General features: G+C 46.0%; 1 protein-coding gene across 3 annotated transcripts in view; it reads left to right on the top strand.

Annotated features, from left to right (window-relative positions):
* The first annotated feature begins 14,006 nt into the window (after positions 1-14,006).
* CCDC187 (coiled-coil domain containing 187) overlaps positions 14,007-23,714 on the top strand; it is a 68,846-nt gene continuing 59,138 nt past the window's right edge. For all 3 annotated transcript variants that reach the window (XR_006276129.1, XM_038374438.2, XM_043499153.1), the window contains exons 1-7: positions 14,007-14,141; positions 14,951-14,994; positions 15,939-16,032; positions 18,281-18,350; positions 19,154-19,782; positions 22,013-22,132; positions 23,476-23,574. Coding sequence is in view for 2 of the 3 variants with exons in the window: in XM_038374438.2 (XP_038230366.1) it covers positions 14,048-14,141; positions 14,951-14,994; positions 15,939-16,032; positions 18,281-18,350; positions 19,154-19,782; positions 22,013-22,132; positions 23,476-23,574 (1,150 nt within the window). In the remaining variant the exon portion in view is untranslated. The remainder of the gene's footprint in view (positions 14,142-14,950; positions 14,995-15,938; positions 16,033-18,280; positions 18,351-19,153; positions 19,783-22,012; positions 22,133-23,475; positions 23,575-23,714) is intronic.

Consider the following 23,714-nt stretch of genomic DNA (forward strand, 5'->3'; position numbering starts at 1 on the left):
ACGAGTTGCCCAGTGAGGTATTATTTTCATTTTGTAGATGGGGAAACTGAAGGAGAGAGTGGATGTGACATAGCTAAAGTCACACAGCAAGTCAGAGAACCAGGATGACAATTCAGGACCTCCTGATTCCCAATCCTGTGCACATTCCTCTAGATCACATGACTTCATACCACCCTGATCCATTTGAGAAATGAAGTGAAGAAGAATGCAGTGTGAAGAAGAATATTCTTGTTATTTTACATGAGGCTTATGATGGTTGGTGTTTTTCTTTAATCCCCATCTCCTGGAGTCAAGTGAACATGTGAGAATCTCAGCTACCACAAAGAAAAAAAATAGTTTCTAGCCCTTGAGTTTGCAAAGAAAAACTTGAAACCATGACCGGAATATACCCTAAAGGCAAAAAACTAGAAGGCAATGAAAAAGAACAGCATTTGGTGTGGGGGGGGAGGGCAGTACCCCCATGATTTTTTTGTAGTCTCACTCATTTTTGAATGCTTGAGAATGCCAATATGGAGAATGCACCAGCTTGAAGCAGCAGCTGGAATTTGGCTAGTTCTTGGCAACACCACCACTTATGAAAAGAATTGTGGACTCTTTCATGAATCCAAATGAGGAGGAGTCGGGGTTTACACACATCACCTGACAAGCAGCACCTCCAACAGCTTGGTGTTCCTTACATCATAATGCAGCACCAGTTCATTTTCACATTTTTTGGAGGTCTCCCATCCAAGTACAGACATGAACACAATCTTGCTTGGCTTACAAGCTCAAAACAGGATCACAACACGAAGTGGTAGGGTTGCAGGAATCTAATTTTGTTTTAATTCCTATCCAACTCTACTACACCAGACTACCAAGCAAGCCCTCACAACAGTAGTGTTTCTTGCCAGGTTGATTAAGAGCTATATTGCACAGTGTCAGTGCCAGAAAATAATAGAAATGGTACCCTTTGGAGGTAAAAATATTTGCACACATGTAAGAATCATGAAAACAGCATGCTGTAGGAAAAGCCAGTTCTAAAATAAACACAGAATTATGACATTGTAGTTGGTCACTATGTTTTTGCCAATCACGTGTGGACTTGTGGCAAATTAAAAGACCTCCTGCGGATCTGATGAGTTTCTCATCTAGGAATGCTAAGGACGCAGGAACTCACTCCAATCATAGGATGTCTCTGTAATTAGCATGTAAGCTTGTTTCGTTCATGAAATGTGCTGCTGGTGGCCTCTACTGGCGAGCGTGCACATAAGGAGCACTATCATTCAGACTTCAAAACCTCAGACACTCAGGCTAAAATCACTGCTGAGTTTGCAACCCATAATAGCTACTCTTCACTCCATAGTTAGAGACACTGTACATTTGATTTTTTAAAAACTAATTCCAAAAGGCCCCCACAGCTGGGGTACAGCCCCTGGTAAAATAGTATGTCCCAATAGTTCTTCCAAAAAAAATCCTTTAAAAGGGTCAGAGAGACAAACCAAGCAAAAAATGCTGACAAAGGTAAGGCAAAAAGTGATTTGAGGTAAGCAAGAAAAAGGAAGAAAAAAAGAAATGCAAAAGGATTGGCTAGTAAGGTGTGGGTGTGGGCACGTTCTAGGCAGTCAGTCTAACCTATACATGTTGCTTTTAGGTGTGAACAGAAATAGTTAAAAAAATTAAGATATGAACAGACCATGAATTAACAGGATCAACAAGAATATTTGAGCACAGAATTCATATCCAGATCACCCTGAATTCTAATCCCAGCTGCCACATCGAACAACTCAGAGGCACCAGCCAGTTTACATAACATCTCAGTCTTGGTTAGCAGACGGAGGAAGCATTAGTTAATGGTTAGAAGTGCTAGGTCTGTTATTGAGCTGTGAACAGTGGTAAGACTGTTGGGTCCTTTGGTGCAAGAGAAAAGAAAGGCCTCCCAGAGGCTGCGAAGGGCAGCTGCAGGCCTCCCACTCTGTGCCACACACACTGTCTGAACCTGGAGAGCTCTCTTTGGCTTTGGGATTTTCATAAAAGATAATAACTGTATATGAGAGCTGCAAAATCAGTTTCCTTGGAACCACGCTGGGCCATGCAGGAAACTCAGAGCAGACCGGGAGAGCTTTCAGGAGCTGCTAAACACTCAAGTTTATTTAAAACAACATATTAAGAGGGACCAGGTTCAACAACGTACCATGGGGAGGAAATCCTGCCTTGGCTTAGGTGATCTCACAGCACTTTGCCCATCTAACCTCTATGAAAAACTCGTTCTTGCTCCCACCCTGCCAAGTTTTGCTCAGGAACCTGAAGAGCTGATTGTCTTCAAAGGCTTTCACAGGCTTATTTCAGCCGATTCCAGTCCCAAGGCAATAAACTCCCCCTCCTAGGTGCTGGTGAGAAGATTTTATTTCCCCTCCTAAGCAGGAAGAAAAAGGTTACTACAACCTGCAACCAACCTCTAACTGGGCCAGAAAGATTATTCATATCAGAAATAAAGAGGATCATATGGCAGTAAAAAGCTGCTTTGCTGGAGTGGATCACCTGTTTTAAAAGCACCTGGAGCCCAGAGGCTCCAGAATAAATCTCAGCAATGAGATTCTCTGAATAATTCAACCCTGTGCAGCATGGCTGAGAGCATGCCTGTAACAGTTGAAGAGTAAAAGCCTCCCTGGGGGGCCAGATCCTGAGCCGCACTGAGCATCTGGAACAGCCTTGGGCTTCAATAGGACTTGCAGCAGCTCAGGATTTGCCCCTTCTGAGTCTATCTTTTATATTGCCAGCTCCTCCAACCTCCTTGCATTTTCTTTTCATTCATTCTCTTCCTCCCATCCTTGCCCAGAGGCAGATCTCATCTGCCTCCCGTGACTCTCAGACTGGGCTGGACTCTCTTTAAATAAATAGCAAAAGCCCCTGAACGTACACACACATTCTCTACCCCTGCAGGCTCTACATGAGTATTCCATGAATGGTTCTATGCCACTATTTCCAGGGCTGGCTTAGGCTCCTCTAATGAGGTTATTCTTGGGGCCCTGCATCCCCTTAATCTGCATTTCCACACCCTTAAAGGACCCTTCCAATCACTTTGCTTTCATTTGCTCCTTTCTCCCTCTGTTACTTTCTGCCTAGCCCTCCCCCAGGCTTAGGGGCACATGTTTTCTTTTCCCCAATCCTGAGCCAGAGGTCTGCTCTCTGGGTTGGCTAACAAGGTTCACAGCCCTGCGGAGGAGTGGAAGAGAGAGTGTTCAGAGTCACCGACCCAGGAAGGTTTGATGGTTTCGGATAGGAAGCTTGCTCAGCTCCAGTCTCTGAGCCTCCCCCCACTGCAGGATGACTGCAAGAGAAAGAAGGCCTGCCTGGTGGCTGGGTGTTCCCCAGATGCAGGTCAGCAGAGAGTGAGCTGGGCTTTTGTATGCTAACTCCATCGGCAGCTACTGTCCGTAAAGCCAGGCCTGTGATGCTGGCTTGCCTATAAGAGAGCTAAGCCTTGATGTTCAGTTGCAAACTGCAAAGAGAAAGGGTATGAAATTCTCTCTCAAGTGCCTATCACGCCGGCATCCTCCTCTCCCAAGCCTGGCTGGCTGGGAACTCTGCACTGCAGCTCGATCCGGGTCACCGCGTCCTAGCCCAGCGTTGATGATTTAGGTTGATCAGCTCCAGCATTTGGAGCTGCTCAGCTGTGCCAGTCCCTTGAGCTGCAAGTTTTTCACAGCCACTCTAGATTAGCTCTCATTAAACAGTGATAAGCAGACAGCTGTGCTAATCGGGGTGAGGCGAGCCAGTGCACTTGTGACTGAGGAAGAGGCTTAGATTGCCATGGTGCTGCCTGGCTGAGGAGGGATTTCGGAGGCTACTTGCCAGCGGATACGCCTCCACTTAGAACAACATGGCGCTTTGTACGAAGCTCCTTAGTCATTCGGAATGGCCTTAGGAGGCCTCCAGCACGAACATAAGAATGGCCATACTGGGTCAGACCAAAGGTCCATGTAGCCCAGTATCCTGTCTTCCAACAGTGGCCAGTGCCAGGTGCCCCAGAGGAAGTGAACAGAACAGGTAATCATCAAGTGATCCATCCCATCGCCCATTCCCAGCTTCTGGCAAACAGAGGCTAGGGACACACTCCCATTGTCTTCAATGGATGATGGATCACGCCCTAAAGAATGTGTATCATCACACAGTGCATCTTCCTCAAAGACATCCCTAGCTTCATTCCTTCCCCCATCAAAGTACTTCCATTGACTTTGCTGGAAGGAGGCACAAATCAATAGGGTCAAATGGTCTGCTAGTGTAAACTGGTGTTGTTGTTTGCTTTAAATGGAGTTGTGCCAGTTTTCATCAGCAGAGAACTTGGCCCTCAAGCTCACAGGGTATTTATTTTCTAGTGGAGGCTGGTGGGTGTGTAATATCTAGCATCCCCCCTGCATTCAGCAAGGTGATCAACTTGGTGAATAATGGGATAAACGTTTGCTGTTTTATATCAATAAATGGAGAAGGAAAAAAAAGCCCCAAACAAGATCACAGCTAGACAGTCGCTGTCAGAAACAATCTTGGGTTAAATGGATGCCTCTGCCTAGCAGCCTTGGAGATCATGGGAATCAGGCAGTGGCAAATTTAAGGGCAACCCAGGGTGATGCAGCGTAATGGGGCAGGAACCAATCCTTCATGCTAGCTTACCATGCGGTTCACCATGCAACATTATCTCAGAGGTAAAACAAAATACAATAAGGAGAAATCAGGTGGATGGCATTTAAAAAAAGTGAAGGATGGACACCCACAGGGGTTGTTCTTCATGAGTAAGATGTAAAAAGCAATTCTGCTCTTTTAGTCTATCATAGTCCCCGTACTGGAGTTCCAGTAAGGAATGGATCCAAATCATATCTGATTCAAGTCATTTTACCCCAGAGGTGAAATGTCCTTCTGTGTCTGTACTTTGGCATAATACTCCAGCCAGTCCAAGGTTTACAGCTAGCTAGGTATTTACATGGAGCTCCTCCTCACTACAGCATCTGAAGTTTCTGTTGCAGAATGCAAGTAAGAGGGTTGCTGTCATAGGGTGGGCTGGTCCTTTGAGGGGAGTGGATTTAGACCTATTTAGGCATAATTAGTTGCCTCCCAAGTGATGGGTTTCAGGCCAGAGATCAGGCGATAGCCCTGCAGGCCACCTAGTCATCAGGTAAAAGAGCAGCAAGCATCCCCGTTAGGAGAAAGAGGAGGCATACTCCCGGAAAAGACTTGGGTCAGAAGAAAGAAGATGGGAGGGGGCACATCTCAATAGCTAGGGGGAGACCTGGCTGGAGATACCTGCTCTGGGGGTTGGGATGGAAGCTTGAGACACATGACTTTAGGAGGGGCCAGGCAGCAGGCAGGTCCCAGTCGATTGGTTTTGATTTAGGTTGGACTGTTTTGGCAAATAAAATCATCCCTGAAAAAAAAAAAAAAAAAGATCGAAATTCAACAGCCGTGGGGAGCTTTGTTTGATGCATTGGCTGGAGAATTGGCCTCCCTGGCTTATGATTGTACTTTAGGAGGAAGCAGTACAAAGCAAAACACAACCCTGCCCACACCTAGAGGTGTGCAAGAGGCCTGGCGTTGTTAGCACCTGTGATTCTCCAACTCAAAAGGAATTTTTTTTCTTATGGAATGAATCAGAGGATTCTGAACATAACTAGTGGAAATGACAAAGACAAAGAGGTGACTTGCATTGATGTGCACAGTTCTGCAGGAACTAAGGAACATGCAGGGCCCTGCTCCTTGGAAGTCAATAGAATGTTTACTGTTGACTTCAATGGGAGCATACTGGAGTGGTGTGTGCTGTGTGACATGGTGTGGTTTAACCCAGTGCTATCACTCAATAATGTATGGTGATGGAAGCAGCATCACAAAAATAATATTGTTGCTGCTATCTCATGCCACTCCAGAGATCATCGTGCCCGCAAGTCAATAAAGGGAAGATTTGGAAGCCAGTAAATCACTCTGTACTCATCGGATACTATCCTTCTTACAGAAGGGCTGCTCAAGCTCATGGCATAGTCTCCTTCCGCTCTGGGGCTAGTGCTTTTCGCTATTAGGGCATATGCTTTCAAAAGAGACTATGATTATTCTGGGTGCCCAATCTGGCATGCCTTAAAGGGAACCTGTCTTGTGAAAGTCAGGCCCCTCAATGGTATCTCAGGTTGGGCACCCAGAACTGGAGGCACCCAAACTGCCTGGTGAGTTTGGAAAACGAAAGCCAAGTTTTAAGGGTTTTTTCAGCTATATACGGAGGTGAAATGCATCCTGGTGAGAGGGTGGGGCCAGTGAGCAGGCAGCTCAGGGGGACGCTGCGCCATCAATTCCCTGTAGAGCACCTGCTAGAAAATCTGCTGTTGCCAGGGGACAGTACCTCCTAGAGGGGCTCTTCCCCAGCTCCGACCGTCCCCTGGACCACAGAGCCCTAACAGTAAGGTGTTCACGTGGGGCAGCTTCGGCCATCTGAGGGGCTTGGCCAACAAGCCGAGTTGGCCGTGCACCTGCTCTCCCCTCTGTGGTTGCTGGGCACAGCGGGTCCGGCATTGCACTGGGTTGTTCCCTTCTGCTGCACAATGGCGCATACGGAACTTGGTCCGAAGCCGATGGGAATCCTTACACTGACTTTGGTGGGTTTTGGATGAGGCTTATAAGCCATAGGACCATGCTGTCACATCCCCGCCACCTTTTTTCATTTTACAGGCAATTGAGATGTTGTGGTTATTACAATGAAATATGCTGTTTTATCTGGAGATCCTCCATTTAAATTGCCTGATCCCAGCTCTGGTGCTATAAACCCTCTAATATAGATGAAGAGCCACGTTTACTATAGCCAGTTACCATGGATACTACATTCTCTCCCCCACGTTCGATGTAACACCATAGGCAGCTAGTCCCTGGGTCTTCCAGTTCACATATTCACAATAAGATTCTGTTCACATATTCCCATATTGATAGAAAAAACAAACAAACAAGCAGTCCATGAATAGTTAACTTCTACCTCATCTCTCCACTGCTGTTGCAATAACTGAATGGCCTTTTTTTTTTTAGTATACATAAATGATACTCTGTCCTTTCCCATGTTTGATTTGGCACTCAGCATAAAATCTGTAGGGTTAAAGGTATGTTTCCCTCTTGATGTACATGATTCTTATCATTGTAGAGCACCAAGCAGAAAATACAGGCTTCAATTTACAGGCATTCCCAAATGAAGTCAGTGCAAACAGAAAGCCACATAAGACTTTCATTTGATGGCAGCATTCCTATTCATTTCAATGGGTCCTTGCATAGACTCAGGACTGGACAGTGGTAGCCTAAAAATCTTTTCAGCTTTGCCTTAAATAACAAGGAACTATCACCTCTGCATTTGCAGGATTCACCGCACATCACTTAGCTCAGGGAATACTTAGGGGATACAGCATTGAAATAAGTAGGACTCCTAACTTGACACTTTGCAGGATCAAGCCCAAATTTCAGGTTATTAAATGGCGTGCCCCCTGCCCCTACTGAGCTCAAGTGGAGTTCTGCCATTGATTTCAATGGGTGCAGGATCAGGCCCTTGGTTGTCAGGCTTCAGAGTGGCACACTTCATTGTTAGTCAGCTCTCTTCTCCCACCATATGTTTATCGCAAAATTCATGTCACATCCAGTTTGCAATTAAAGCCTGGATCTGTGCTTTGATTGGTGGCTAACTAGGAACTGCTATGAAAAAAGGGCTTCTGATGTAAATTGCTTCGCCAAACACTCCAGCAAACAAACAAGGAGCATTTATTTATTCATTTGCCTGCACATATTTCCCCTAAGTGAGAAGCTCCCAAAACTAAGCGCTCAGGACAACAGACCAACCAAAAGGAGAGAGTGGAGAGTTTTATCCATATGAAGTAGCCTGAAGGAGCAAGAGCTGCAAGTTTCATATTCTGCCTCCATCTCTGCTTACAATCCCTGGAATTTAATCGCTAGAACTATGCAAATCAGCTGCTTCGAATCACACAGGCTTAGGACGACTTTCGCCTTTTGTTCCCATACATGCATATCTCCTGAATTTGGCCATGTACTGTGGGTTATTGGTTTCATTTCCCAATCAGCAGCAACGTGTTCTAAGAGAAGACAAAGACAGAGCCAAGCTTGCAGTTTGAACAAACTCAGATAAACCCTCCAAACTCAGAAGACACTGCCTCACAAATATTTAGCCATAATGCAATTCAAAGATCATGGAGTTACAGAAATACTACAGGACCGCCTAGGTCAATGCTTTATTGTGCTAGTCCCCGCACACACACAAAGTACGGGCCAGGGACGCTCCATGCCACGATGAGCTTATAGTCTAAATAGAGAAGACAGATAAAGGAAGGATAACCCTCCTCATTTCAGAGATGAGGAACTAAGGCACAGAGAGATTAAGTGACTAGCTCAAGGTCTCACGGGGAGTCTGTGGCAGAGCTTGGGCTAGAACCCAGATCTCCTGAGTCCAGCCCTTCCTCTCAGACCTTCACATTCTGCAGAAAGGAAAGGACTACACAGGCACTGACCGAAATGGTAGTTAGCAAGAGCTGCTAAATTGCTCATTTGGATTCAGAGAATGGCAACGTTCATTTTGTGGGCTAATGGGATTGAGTGTGGTATCCTGTGAATCTCTCAGCAGGTCCATAGCTGCAAAAAACTTGCAGTGATCTTCCTTGGAAGGCCTTAAAATGGCTATTCTCTGCTTTATGGCACACATATCCCCGCATCCCACCTGACACTCCAGGACAGCAGCATTGAAATCAATAGGGGCTGCATTGACTGTTGGGGAGGGAATTTGGGTTTTGATGGCTGGTGCAGCATAGTGCTGGATGATGATCTAAAGCACTATGGGCCAAATTCTGCCCTGGATGACCTGTGAGCAATGCCTATTGAAGTCAGTGAGGCAAATGCTCCTCTGAATCATGTTGGTGCAGACCTAAAGTGCATTCACTTGAATGCCTGTGCTTCTGCACGGCAGAGCAGAATCTGGCTCACCGACTTGGGCGTTACACGCATGCTACTACAGGCAGGATTTGGCCCAGTGTCAGGTGTCACTTCCTCACATCTTGACAGAATTGTGGTCCAACACTCTGCTGTGTGTAGCACAATACGCTGGGCAAGTGGCCAATCTCTTGGCTTTCCTCTGCACAGCCAATCTGCTGAGGCTTTGCTGTGCCAAGAGAGATGGGAGCCAAATTTGACACCTGTCCAACCCTAGCACCTTCAGTAGGATTGTGCGGGAGCAGCTGAAGGCACAGCATGACATGACATGTGTATCCAGGGCTACCGTTGTGAGCAACGGCTTGAGGTGCAACTGAACAGAAGACGACTGCGGGGGAACATGAAACTTTCCCCTCACTCTTGTAAGATTTCCAAGATTTGGATGTTTTCAACCAAAGTCCTATTTCAACCTCAAGGTTTCCCATTGCTGGTTCCTTCTCCCTTCCCAGTGCTCAGACCCATTATTACAAGGGCTTTCTGTGAATTACGAGATTGAATTTAAGACTCTTATCACTTGCATGCCATGAGTGGCTGTGGTTCCATTCTTGGCCCAGCTTTGCATTCTTAGCACTGGAACATCTTAATCAGGCCAAAATTTGGGTTTGGAGCCACTTGAAATGGGGACTTTTGCTGCTGTGATCTGCAGCTTGGGAATTCCTAGCAGGGTTAAGCTCCAAACACTAAAATAGTTGAAATATTTGAGCCAAGGCTAAGATGTTGTTTATTAGATTGGGGGAAGGGTTGATACTCGCTTTTCAAACCAACTTTTGTATAGACTAAAGGAATCCATGTACATGAAAGGAGGTTGTTTGTGTCAGTATCTCGCCCTACACTGTATGGACTTTCCAATAATATTGAGTTCTATAGAGTTGGCACAGTCCTTTAAACACATCTGACAGCACTTTCCAAAGGGGGAAAAAAACAGAGGAAATAAAACAGAGGCAAGAATCAGGCTCAATGTAAATCTAAAGCTGAAGAAAGAGTACCTCAGTCTGCCCTGGAAAGCAGTCACTGTGGGACAAAGAGTGGGATACGATTATCTGCAGGTCACTCATTGAATTCCACCCCAAAATGGCAGATGTTGATAGTCATTACCGCAGTTGGGTCAGAAGAAGTTTTCCACCCATATTTGGTTGGTTATAGAAATCAATTCACTTCTGTTATATTTGCACCGCTTTGTGTTTGCTTCCCATGTGTGTTTGAGCCAATGGATTTATTGGCTGGAAGACCCATGGAAACAGCACGTGTCTTAACCTATATTAGAGGGTATTTGTGAGAAGCAGATTTCAAATTCACAAATGCAAGCATTCCACAGGAAACCAGAGTCTAAAAATCATCTAATCAAGAAACAAACATTGCCAGATGATCTGAGTCCAATCATCCCAGATTGGAATCGAGCTCCCCTGTCAATTTGTTGGAACCATCTGTTGTGTCTTGTCACACTTAGAATGTAAAAATCTTCTGAGCGGGGACTGTATGTGTACAGCGTCTAGCACAATGGGGATTGGAGCCTGTAAGTGCTACACTATGATACACATCATTAAGAGCCATCATCAAAACTAAAACACACAACTCAGATATCAACTACTCTCAAGAAACTGCTGGCTAGACATCTGCAGATCCAAGAATTAGACATGGAAAGAACTGAATAATGTCAAACAATTAACCTCAGAAAAATCTGAAACCGTCACTTGTGGACAGTTTGCAGAGAGAAAGAGAACAGACTCAGCTCAGCAGATGAGTTATTCACTGTGAAGTGTTTCTCTCTCTCTGGTCAGAATCATCTGAGGCACTGTGAAATGAGTGGCTGCATCTCAGTCCAATGCCTGGGAATCTCTATTGCAAACCAGTCACAACCAATGGCCAGTCCTCCATCGTGACAATCTCTGAGGACAGGCAGAAATGAACCGTCCTCTCTTCAGAGCAGAGGGAATACACACGGGGGGGCAGGGGTGGTGGCAGCGCAAGGGGGTACAATTAGTGCCCATTCAGTATCTGGCCTGTGGCTAGCTAGAGAACTCTATTCTCTTGTGTTCTCCTGGCACATTCATCAGTCCAGGAGGAAGGCATTGGAAAGGGATGTTTTCTACAACTTTCCATGCTCCTTCATCCATGCATGCATCTGGGCAGAGTTCCTCTGGGTGGTGCCCATTGATTTCTTCATCTCTTTCTTAGGGCAAGGGGCATTTTCCAGGGTTGTCTGTTCAGTGTCTCCCTGGGATTTCTTGGTTTAACCCTTTGACCTGCATGCCCCATCCCTATGTTCCATTTATTGTCCCCTATAATCACTTACATTCTGGGTTCTGTAGCCACTCGCTTATCTGAGGGAGCAGGCCTTTTACGGTTCTGGGGGACTCCCCCCTCCTGCTTCCCAGGATTCAGATAGGTCAGTGCCTTTCCTGAGCACTGAATTCGCATCATCGTAATAAAATGAGCAAAACTGGTGTGTGTAGGGATGGAGCATTACACCAAGGGAATGAGTTAAGAGCTCCCAATTACAGGTTCTTAAATCTGGGACTAGACAATCCAAGTCCAGCCAGCAACCTGGATCTCACAGTGAAGACAAAAGACCTCATCAGCCCCTAAACTGCTCCCTTACCTTTCTTTCTGCAGGCCGAGTGCGCCATCTGCTGTTTGCCGAACAATGGCTGTTCCCTCCCTTTGGTCTGAAATGCCAGAGAGATTTTAAAAGATAGATCAGACAGTCCCCCAAAAGCTGAGTACTACCAGTGGCAAGCATTTAAAAATCAGGTGCCAGGCCTCCCAGAAATCAAGACATTGGCTTCAAAATCATGATCAATAAATTTGGGAGTCTCTTTGCCTTCTAATTGCCGTGTCTTTAGGGTGCAGTCATGGTTCAGTAGCCATTTGTGCTAGAAATTGACTTTTTCCCCCCTACATAAAAGCTGAGATTCTTACTCCATATTTCTCTAGGAGCTGGGGATTTAAGTTAGACATCAAACATCACAAGGCTCAGCAGTGCCAACGCTCCTGGTTTGTTGTGACAAACCCTCTCATTCTTGTCACCAAGGAAGGGATCAGAGTTGAGACAGGCCCATAAAAAGAAGCAAAAAAGAGACGGCTTGATTTGAGATGGGGACTCATTCCATTACAGCAAGGATTTCTGGGGGCGCAAGACTCATCCTAGCCGGTGCTTGGGCAATCTCCTCCAGACTGAGTGTGAGCCCCCCCACTCTAGTGCAGTATTCTCTGCCAGTCTGAAAGCTCCAGGCCTTCTGCCCATCTTGGGCCCTGAATTCCTGATTACCTGACATTAGTGAATCATGGACACATAGGGCTGGAAGGGATCTTGAGAAGTCATGAAGTCCAGCCCCCTGCGCTGAGGCAGGGCCAAGTAAACCTAGACCATCCCTGACAGGGGTTTGTCCAGCCTGTTCCTAAAAACCTCCAGTGATGAGGATTCTACAACATCCCAGTACTCCGGCTGAGGTCTCACCAGTGCCGAGTGGTGTGAGACAGTTACTGCCAATGTCTTACATGCAACCCTCCTGCTAGTACACCCCAGAATGACATCAGACTTTTTTGCAGCTGCATCACATTGACAGCTCATATTCAGTTTGTGATTCACTATCACCCCCAGATCCTTCTCAGCCATACTATCACCTCGCCAGTTATTCCATTTTGTAGTTGTGCATTTGATTGTTCCTTCCTAAGTGGTGTAGTGGGCAGTGTGCACGGGCTTGGCGCTCACCAGCAGGGTGCCAGTCTTTGTGGGTGGATACTGAATGCATCCGATGAAGTGAGCTGTAGCTCACGAAAGCTTATACTCAAATAAATTTGTTAGTCTCTAAGGTGCCACAAGTATTCCTTGACTTCTAAAGAAAAGCCTTTGGCACCCTGCCACATATTTGCAAGCCGATGTGCTTTCAGGCCGCTCTGTAGTCAATGAATAGCTTTGCTGTTTGTTCTCTCGCAGTACCCTAGCAGCCTTGCATTGTGCTGTCACTTCTGTCCACCCACCAAAGAGTTCAAACAAAGGTGTGTGCACTGGGATCCTGCTTCTCCGTCTCTCCCGCCCCTTGTGGCGCCTACACAGGAGTGGCCGGTGGCGGGACTTGGATTTCATTTGTCAAGTTGACCTTTCCTTTCAGCTTTACACATCAAGTGGCTGGCTGGCTGAAGGCAGAATGGCAGCAGGTTAGCTCGGCAGCTGGGGGACAGACAGGAGAGGAGCAGCTAGAAAAGAGAAGACTCGGGGGCTTTTGGGGGGCTTTTTCTCCCAAGCCTGCTGGGAGTGGGGTGCTGGGGTTAATCAGTCTGGAGAGATGAGGAACAATCTCCAAAGAGCTTCTGTGAATGGCTGGAGAGAAATGGTGCATTTGGGATGTAATCTCGGCACAGCTCCTGAGCAAAGAATCACAAAGATCCCACTGGCCATGGAGCTGTTAAAAGCATGAATGATGTTATTATAGGCAAGTAAGGTATCAGACTGGTTAACTGGGGACTGGTTGGGTAGATCTGAGGAGGGGAATTAAGTCCCTTAGTGCCATTGCTTTGGAATGGTGGCATAATCTAGTGACTAAAGCAAATAAATGTGACACCTGGTTTCTAATCCTAGCCCTGCCACTGACCATCCATGGTATCCGGAATCATTTACCCTCTGTACTGTAGCTTCCCCACCTGTAGAATGGGGATACTTGCATCCCTCATTAGGCATTGAGAGGATTAATGAAAATAGTCAGTTGCAAACACCGCAGAGGTCTTCAATTTGCTCTTTAAATACTAGGTGTTGTTACTGATGGTCAGCAATTGTAAACAAGGCGAAACTGTTAAGCATATCTAAAGCATAGAAGTGTGATCAATTGTCACCAATGACTAGCACATTCTTGTGAATAGGAGTACTTGTGGCACCTTAGAGACTAACAAATTTATTAGAGCATAAGCTTTCGTGAGCTACAGCTCACTTCATCGGATGAAGTGAGCTGTAGCTCACGAAAGCTTATGCTCTAATAAATTTGTTAGTCTCTAAGGTGCCACAAGTACTCCTTTTCTTTTTGCGAATACAGACTAACACGGCTGCTACTCTGAAACCTGATTCTTGTGAATGTTCCAGAGGTGGACGCCAGCTAATCAAACTTGCAGCATGGCTTTAAAAGTGGACTGCAGAGTTGCAGCCGAAGAATCAACCCCGCTAGCAGGTAATTGGCTTACAAATTTCCAGTGCCTTTATAGGGTAACAGTGAAAGATAGGTCTATTTTTATTTTAAACCAAAGATTTTTTACTTAAAAGAAGCCTGTGGAGTGTAGTTACCATCACTAAATATTTACAAGATGAAGACAGAGATTGGGTGACAAAAATAGAATCATTTTTTATAAATCCTTCTTACTGTTTCACCCTCTCCATCAGGGTTGTGTCTTCATTGCAAAAGATAGGTGTGTTTTTATACTGAGATCACTATCCCAGTGTAAAATCCTATTGGAGTCAAGGCACTGAAGTTTTTACCTTGATGTAACTAGTCAAGGTCAGCTCCAAGTGTGCATGTGGTTGGGAGGGAAGGGGTAGAATATTGACCTTACTTCAACACAGGTTTTTTAAATTGATGTACTTTTTCGGTAATTAGATGCTGGGCCTGATCTTGCAAACCTGCTTTCACACAGGTAGCCCAATGGGCACCAAAGTTAAGTTCAATCCAACAGGAATAAGCATGGCAAATCCAGGTCAGTTTTAACACAGCAAAAATTCCCCATGGACATGGGTGGAAGTTTTGCTGAGGAAGCATTTCGCAAGCTGGCCCAGTAAGCATCAGCTCAACAGAACTAAAACATTTAAAAAAAAAAAAAAGTCAACCCAGCAGCTACCATTATCCTATATGCACCAAGGGCGCAATTCAAGAATTCTACAGATGCAACATTCAGTCTTAAATTGTACTTGAGGGGAGATGAGCTCTTTCAAAGACAGGTATTCCAATGTGCTGTCACATCACTGGCATCTTTATTCTTTCCCCAGATGTGGCCTTGGCGTGGAAGAGTCTTCACAAAGCCAAAGAAGTGGTAAGTGAGGTTTGTAGCACTCTGACTCTTAAAGAAAGCGCCTCTGGTTACATGCAGTTTTGCCTAAATGATGGCTGAAATCCTGACCCCACTGACTTCACCCTATATTTCCAGCTCTGTCCTCTTTTGCTATTATGGCAATAATCAGAGGCGACGTGTGGGGGAGAGTGGGTGCATACATATGGGTCACATGCCTTACCCAGAATTGCGGCTTGGCTTCCCTGAGCATACTCAGTAACATCTACTGATACCACTGCCCTCACTCTGCTAGGGCACACAGGTCATCTGCTAGGGTTGCCAGTTTTGACTGGATGCATTCCTGGCGGTTTCATTATACGACATACAATTAATCTTTAATTCCTGGAGACTCCAGGGCAATCCTGGAGGGTTGGCAACCTGACTCATCTCTGGCAATAGTGAAGCATGATATTAATAGGTTAGGCCCAGATCCTGCATGCACTTCTGCATATGTTTAACGCTAGTGCTATTGACTTCTGAGACTACTCTCGCCCGAGTAAAGTTACGCATACAGATAAGTGTTTGCAGGATCACTGGTATCACATTGGTGTCTGCCATAGGGCTATTCCTGATTCACACAAGCTGGATCAGAACTGGGTTTAGCATTATACCTATATGTAGAGAGACTCTTTCCTTAACCTATGTATTAGATAATTTTAACATTGGCTTTAATACATTTTTAAAAATCTATTAGGCCTACCAGCGTAGATAATGGAGAGAGTTGTTTTTGTCTCTTATCTTTCCAGTCAACTGCATTCCTTCTAACTGTAGAAAATACCAAAAGCAACATGCCTAGACATGCCAGTGTTTACACGCAGAGTAGCTGGGAGGAAAAAATTAATCAGAGAAGCAACATATGCCAGCAAAAGACAACCAGAGAAATACATCCTATGTCCCTTTTGAAAGGGAAATTTGCCTTCTTACAGTTACAAAGGATTGAAAACAAATTTGACCATGAAGATTGGAATTATGCCAAACACCAGAAAGCCAGGAAAAAGCTACAATGTGAAAGAAGCCCCGGTGAGTTCTGATTTACTGAAGAAACAATGCTGGGATTGATTGGCTGATTGTCTGCAGTAGGGAGGGGAAAACAAAGGGGAAAGCTACACAGCGCTTAATGAGAAAGAACTAACTGGTGGGGGCTGTAACTAAGGAGGTGAAATCCTAGTGGATGTAAGGTATAGGGAATCTGTGGAGGTAAAGCACAGGCGGGTGGCATGGTGTTAATCTCAAAACAGCAATATCAAGATTAAAACTACCCATGACTCGTCTCCATTAGGATTTTAGAGCAGGACAGTTATCTCCATGTCAATACACACTTTTATTGCAGCAAAGAGTCTTTAAAATCATTCTCTAAAAGCCAAAAGAGGCTAAGGAAGGAAGGAGGGAGTTTCACCAGATCACTGATAAAAACAAAAAGCAAGAAGAACTCCGTTTGTTGGTTTTCTTTTCACACTCACAACTGTGAGTGTATTGGCAGCAAAACATTGAAGCTGATGACTCTTGTATTTAGGGGTGCTATTTCTTCCCAAAGCACCAGGGCACTGCACCATTCTCAAGGTAACAGCTTAATTCCTAGGCTCTTGTCTTGTTAATGGGAAAAGCAAGAGAGGCATATGGAGCCGATCTGTTCCAAGGGAATGGATGCTTTGCCTTGCTGACTGCTTTTGAAGAGGAATTTCTTTTCTTTCCCAACAAGAGTTACCATTAGACAGGGGAAGTGAGGATTCAGATTCAGTCCTGGAGTTTAAACAGACACCAAGGTTCTCAGACTTTCCATCACTGGCTGCAGCATTAAAGCCCAGAAGTTCACTGACCACAGTGTGACAGCAATGGAGGGCAAGATGCATGCTCCATTGAAACAAGTGGAACGATCCTCCTCCCTAAGGCCCAGATCCTGCATTCGGATCTACGACATCAGAGCCTACTCCACACAGAGCCCTGCTGATGTCAATGGGCTTCACATGGACCCCTCTGTGCTGATCTAGGGGACTGAGAAAGATCAAAAGAAAGGCTTAGTCAGGATGGGAGAGGAGGGTGAACTAGGGGCACAAATGTTCCCTACAAACAGCAGATTATAAGCCCGAGTCAAAACCCAGTGAACCCAATGTGCGCCTTTCCGTACAGTCCAGTGAGCTCATTCTCAGGCCCTATGTTGCTTGGGGCTGGGGAACACTTTTGAGTATATTAGCTGCCCTCCTTTGTGTAGCCCTAGACCAGAGCCCTGCCCAGCTGCCACGCAGGTGCAGAGGTGACCCCAGAAATCTTTCCCATAGTACACACTATTAATCCCTGTACAGCCATCCCTGCTGCAGCTGCTGGCCCCAGGGCCTTGCCTGCCAAGTCTGTCCCATGCTCAGATCCTGCCTTTGAGCTTGGCCTGCCCAGGTGCTGTGTCACTCCCCATCCATCAGAAGGGACGTAGGCTGCTGGAAGTGGGGCAAGGCCCAGCAGGCGGGGAGCCCTGAAGCAGGAGCTGGTCCCACAGCAGTGGCTTGGAGCAGAAGCACCAGCCACCCCACTGCCCAGTGTGTTCGCTCAGATTTGGCCCTGCAGCCCCTCTGTTGTGATGGCAGGAGTCTGAGTGGGCAGTGGGGTGGCCAAGACTGCTCCTCCTTGCCGCTGCCAGTGCTACACACTGCGTGTAAGGTGCACACTGCTCAGTGCCACGGCGCAGGCGCTGTAAAAGGAGGAGACGGTGTGCGCTCTGTGGAGCCTTTTAGTTTCCTGTTTGTACCACGCCTAGCAGTGAGGCTCTGCTCTGTGAATGGGGTCTCTAGGCACTGCCATGGTACAAACAATAAGCAGTGATGTATGCTCTCCCACTCCCACCCCACCGCACCTGCCATCTATTTCAGGAATTCACCATTTCACCCTCATTTTGTGGCAGTTGCTCCTGGAAGCCTAGAAAGAGTTGACACCACACACACTAAGTGCTACCAACACTGAAACAAAAGTTCTGAGCAGTACAGGAGACAGATTGAGGCTATTATTTGCCAAAACACCAAAGAGCAAACTGACTCAGGTGCAAACCCAGAAACAGCCCTGTCCAGAACCACAAAGGCTGGGCCAAGTCAAGACTGGCCCATTCCAGGGATTTGTTACTGTGTACTGTTCCTCACAGATTAAACTGTATTGGTGTTTTTTAAAAGGGCCAGATCTGGTCTCCACAGACCTCCCACCAAAGCCTAATTGTGCTCTCTTCAGCCAAACTTAAATATTAATTCAAGAAAAAACTCAGACTCTCACTGATTTGGTTGTGTTATAGAGAGTAACAGAGGACAAGAGGAAACCGTTTCAAATGAAATCAAGACTGGGGAGAGCTGTCTATCCTGCAGGTAAATTACACCCAATATCTGCTTCTCAGGCTGGGAGTAGCTAATTAGTACAGATTTTGAAAGTGTTTTTAGGTCCTTGGATGCAGACACCCATAAACAGCAAAAGTCACTTAAGCTCAAAATTTTTTTTTTTTTTTTTTTTTTTTTTTAAAAAGAACTAAACACACAAAGCTACTAAATCGTTTCACCCTAGGAAATCTCACCAGCAAGGCCAGAGGTGTGCTGAGCCAGCGTGCTGATTTACTAGTTCATCTTCCTGATGAGCCTACCTGAATAATTTAACCAGAGTTTATAATAACCCCACCCCTCCTCTGCTTTTTTTTATTTGTTTTTTTGGTAGATTCTCCCTCTGCTCCTTGCTTTCTTTAATTTGCAAATATTGAACTTAGCAATAAATATGGCTCCTTGCAGGAGAAGGCAGTAGTGTATAACTGTTACAGAGACCCAACACTGGTAACAGGGAAATTCCCCTTTTCCTAAAGTGGTAGGGATTTGTGCACTGGATTAGGAGGACTGGGTATTCTCTCCTTTGTCACTATGAAGCAAGTGAGCGTTGCCAAGAGGTCAGAGCAGTGATCTCTGAGATTCTATTGCTGGCTCTGCCACAAAACTTGCTGTGTGATCTTGGTCAAGTCCCTGATCTGCCGTGCCTCAGTTATATGGATGAATAAGGATTGCTGTGTGGCTCTGAGATCCTCCACCAGAGGCGGGTGATACAAATTCAAATCAGTTTTGAAGAAACGTAATTAGCAGTTTGATCATTCAATTTCCCAGCGTTCAGGGTTTTTCTTCTCTCAAAACAGGGAAAATTGTGCAAGTGTTTCTCCTGCTTGGCCAGAGAACCAGTCCTTTGAGAGCCAGGCTGTGAGGAATGGATCAGCCAGAACGACGTATCTACCTTGCAGCAGGGAGCCAACCTCTGCAACATGCAGCCCCGGCAGAATGGCAGCCCAAGGCGGCAGAGCTGAAGCTGGGACTCAATCTACTCCAGAGACTCTAAGTATACTGACAAGCAGGGGCAGTTTTAGTGACCAGATAACCACAGGCAAGACGAGCCCCACAGAACAGGTGGAGGGAGCTCACTGCTCCCCACAGCATCTGCCCTCTTCCCCAGAGGACAGCAAGCAAGCTGCCCCCTGTGCAGTCTGGAGCCACACTCCCGACTGCACGTCAGCCCCACCTGTCACGTGCTCCCTTTCTCCCTGCAATAGTCCCATTGCTCAGAAGCAGCAGGGACTGAGGAGAAGATCACCCGACAACAAACTAGAGCGACTCAGAGAGAGAATTCGGGAGCAGAAGCAGCGACACCAACCTCTGATTCAGGAAGAGAAGCAGCCCAGTGACAGCTACACCAGGGAAGTGCTGCATCTAGGGCCCCTGAAGAGGAAGGTTTGCAAAGTGGCCTTTGCTCCTCCAGCCCCAGTTTACAGAGGTCAGTGCCAGTCTAGTGCCTACTGAGTGCTGCCGGAGAAGAGGCCTGGGCTGTGTAGAGCGGCAGGCTGCAAGGCCCAGCACCTGCTAGAATCAAAGCCCCCCCACTTCCCAGCGCTGGGAATGGGGGTGGGGCCTGTGACGCCAGACTTTAGAACAGGGAGAGTTACCAAAAAGGTCAATTCGTGGTGGTGTTTTATATTGTTGTTGCCTTTTCTCTCTCCCCTTGAGCCCTGCGCTTTTGGACTCCTGGTAACAAAGGTTTACAGACCTTACAGGCATAGGGATCCAAGAAATGGACTCAGGAGCAATGACACATTAGTGCTATCTGCATTTGTTCAGCATAACTGCAGAGTTAACCCTCCGTCTTCCACACCATCCAATCCGGTCTACATCACACCTTCATGTACTCCATTTCATATACCTTCCTTCCCCTTCCCCCCGCCCCCACTCCCCATCTGAAACTGGCCACCTGCCCATTAATCATAGAATCATAGAATATCAGGGTTGGAAGGGACCTCAGGAGATCATCTAGTCCAACCCCCTGCTCAAAGCAGGACCAATCCCCAATTTTTGCCCCAAATCCCTAAATGGCCCCCTCAAGGATTGAATTCACAACCCTGGGTTTAGCAAGCCAATGCTCAAACCACTGAGCTATCCCTCCCCCTAATCCACCTGGGAGCTTTACTTTCCAACATGCCCAAGTCCATGTAGCTTTGCGTAGTCAGGACTTAAATCAAAAACCTGCCACGAAAATGTTTCCTACTTTCCCCGAAAAATACATAATCCTTCTTCCACTAGCTTCACACACCGAGTCAGTGGAGGGCCACCACTGACTCATTGGCCCTTCAGTTTCAGAGCTTTGCTCGCAGGTAGACATAAGAGAACTTTCTTGGGTAGTTGCCTCTTTTGGGTGACCTAGGGAATAGAGTCTTGGAAAGGGACTCAGGAGAGCTGGATTCTATTCCTGGGTGACTGCTTTGTTGGGTGACCTGGAACAAGTCACTTCCCTGCCCCTCAGTTTCCCCATCTGTAAAATGGGAATAATGATACTGACTTCCTGTGTGAAGTGCTTTAAGATCTATGGATGATGAGTGCTAGACATGAGCTAAGTGTTACTAGGAAATAATAGAGGAAGGGTCAGTCCATTTTATTGTTCTTTTGACTTGTCAGCATGGAGGATCCACTCTGCCTTCCCTGCGAATGATATTGATCTTTGTCAGATAAAAAACCATGGCAAGAGACTCCTGCCATGCATGAGAAGTGGCAGCATAGCAGTGTAGAGGGGGCATCACAGAGGAGTTAAAAAACAGGAGCTGTGCGGTTCAGAATGCACCACTGAGGATTTAACAGCTTGTTCAGCGGAACTAGAATGGTTCTGAAAGCAAATTTTAGCCACAAAGCTGGGTACAAGGGAGCCTAACTTGGCCTTAGAGGATTGTACACCGTTAATTGTCACTCTGCTTTGGAGTGATTTAGGTCAGGTTTCTGCAAGTGAATGATGGCCCAGACTCAGCAGCAAGGATGCTTGTGTGTTTAGATTAGCCTGCCAGCCTGGTTGCTGTATCAGATGATGGGGAATATTAAGGTTACATCAGAATATAGTAGACAGGCTGAAACACTAAGCATGGCAACCAGTCTTATTCATACACTAATACTTTCCAACTGTTAATGGAATCCAACAATTAATTCAGTTAGTGCACAGGGATAATTGAACAATCATAGAATTTAGAGCCCCAGCCCCATTGAGTCACTGGTGTTCCCAGAGAGCTTTCCCCAGAAATGGCTGTTTACATCGTGATGCTGTTCAGTGGCCTGCATGAAATGAAATGCCGGGTCTCCGTCCAATTCCCTGTAGACTGGTATCAGCATCACAAAAACCAAGCCCTGCAACTGATACCAATTGCTCTCTCTCTGGGGAACCTAATCTGTACAGGGGCCAAACTCTGGATCTTTACTAAGCCTGCATTAAACAGAATTTAAACCAGTCCAGACTGATACAGTTTAAAACACAGTTTGATCACTCACTATTGACAAGACCAAGCAAGATTGAAACTAAGTCATGAAACCATGTTGCCTTGCCACCCCAGGATCAGGTCAGATATGAGCTGGAATTGGTTTTGATAAGTATGTGTCTACTTTTAACAACTGCATGAACACATTGTTACAAACCAAACAGCCCTTGTGTGTCTCACTGTGGAGTGACTTCTTTTAAATTTCCATTCATTTAGGTTTTAGTGCTGTGAAACTGAAGGTTGCTCATTCTTCTACAGATGAAGAGACTGGAATATCAGAATTTGAAGACGTGGCCACCACCAGACAAAGTGGGGATTATAAAAACAAGAGGCCAGGTTAGTGCTGCTAATAGCACAGGGGACTATTTGCTAATGGGGATTTTGCATGCATGAGATACAAGTTCTGCAAATGAAAATTTGGGCTGAATATCCAAACCTTTCCACTAGTCAGAGATAATACTCTTCACAAAGAAAGTGGTGGAATTCTCTTACTTGGGTCATTTAAAATTAGAGCAGCTGAAGAAGAGAGGAAGGATGGTTCAGTGGTTAGGGCGCCAGCCTGGAGCTCAGATGATGTGGGCTCAATTCTCTGCTCTATAAGAGATTCCTGTGTGACTTTGGACAAGTCACTTAGGGCGGGTCTACACTTAAAACACTGCAGTGTAGTGCTTTAGTGAAAATGCTACTATACTGAAGGGAGAATTTCTCCCGTCGGCGTAGTTAATCCACCTCCACGAGAGATGGTAGCTGTGTCGATGGAAGCAGCTGTCCCGCTGACATAGCGCTGTCTACACCGGGGGTTAAGTCGGTATAACTGCATTGCTCAGGGGGGTGGATTTTTCAGTGTAGACCTGGCTTTAGTCTCTCCGTGCCTCAGTTTCCCATCTGTACAATGGAGACAATAGCACTGCCCTACCTCACAGGGGTGTTGCAAGGATAAATACATAGAGCACTAAGGTGCTCACTCTAGTCATGGGGGTTGTTGTTGCGTGTGCTCACTCGTGGAGTGCCCCCTTGCAGCAGTGTGGGATATTGCCGCTATCTTCCATGTTTCCTGCCTGCCATCAACTCCAGGTCTTCTGTGGTGCAGCCCTGTGACCAAGTTACAAAGCTCAAACCCTTCTGGGGTCTCCCAAATAAGTCCAAATGAATCTGGATAATTCTTCTGCCCTCCTGAGCTACTGACAGGTTTCAGAGTAGCAGCCGTATTAGTCTGTATTCGCAAAAAGAAAAGGAGTACTTGTGGCACCTTAGAGACCAACAAATTTATTTGAGCATAAGCTTTCGTGAGCTACAGCTCACTTCATCGGATGCACGATGCTTAAAAATGCCTGGGGGGGGGCGGGGAAGATCGATGGACAGACCCCCTTTTTCTTCAGGGTGAATTGGATCAGGCTCCATCTTGCTTTGAATGTTGCAGCTTGGTACGACATCAAGTCTGAACCATTCTTCTACAAAGCATGGCACAATAAAAGAGTGAAAGCCAACTAGTTATCTTTACAACCTAGGAATTCAGCTGGCAATGAAAAGACAGCTTGTGGAAACCTGCCACTGATTTGACTGACTAAAGCCTATCTATGTTAATTTCACAGTGTTTGGTATATCAGCAAAAGGTGTCATGTTTGCAATTTGATTGCATTTCTAAGCTCAGTCTTTTCTGTCTTTTCTGATGGGTCAAGACCAAAGAGACAGACGCATGACAAGCAGACATCAAAGGCACAAGCAAGAACAGAGTTCATCCAAGTCTTCTGTCCCTGAGAAAACATTGAAAGAGAAAGGTAAAGAGGCAAATGATTTAGGCTGAGACAATGACAGGGATTAACAGGGGTGGGGGTGGGGGGGGGGAAATGGACAAAGGTGCTTAAGAAAATGTCCAGTTGGCAAAATCTCATGTTGTTTATTTATATGTTTTATTTAA

Source organism: Dermochelys coriacea, chromosome 16 (genome assembly GCF_009764565.3).
Source record: "Dermochelys coriacea isolate rDerCor1 chromosome 16, rDerCor1.pri.v4, whole genome shotgun sequence".
Classification (NCBI taxonomy): domain Eukaryota; kingdom Metazoa; phylum Chordata; order Testudines; family Dermochelyidae; genus Dermochelys; species Dermochelys coriacea.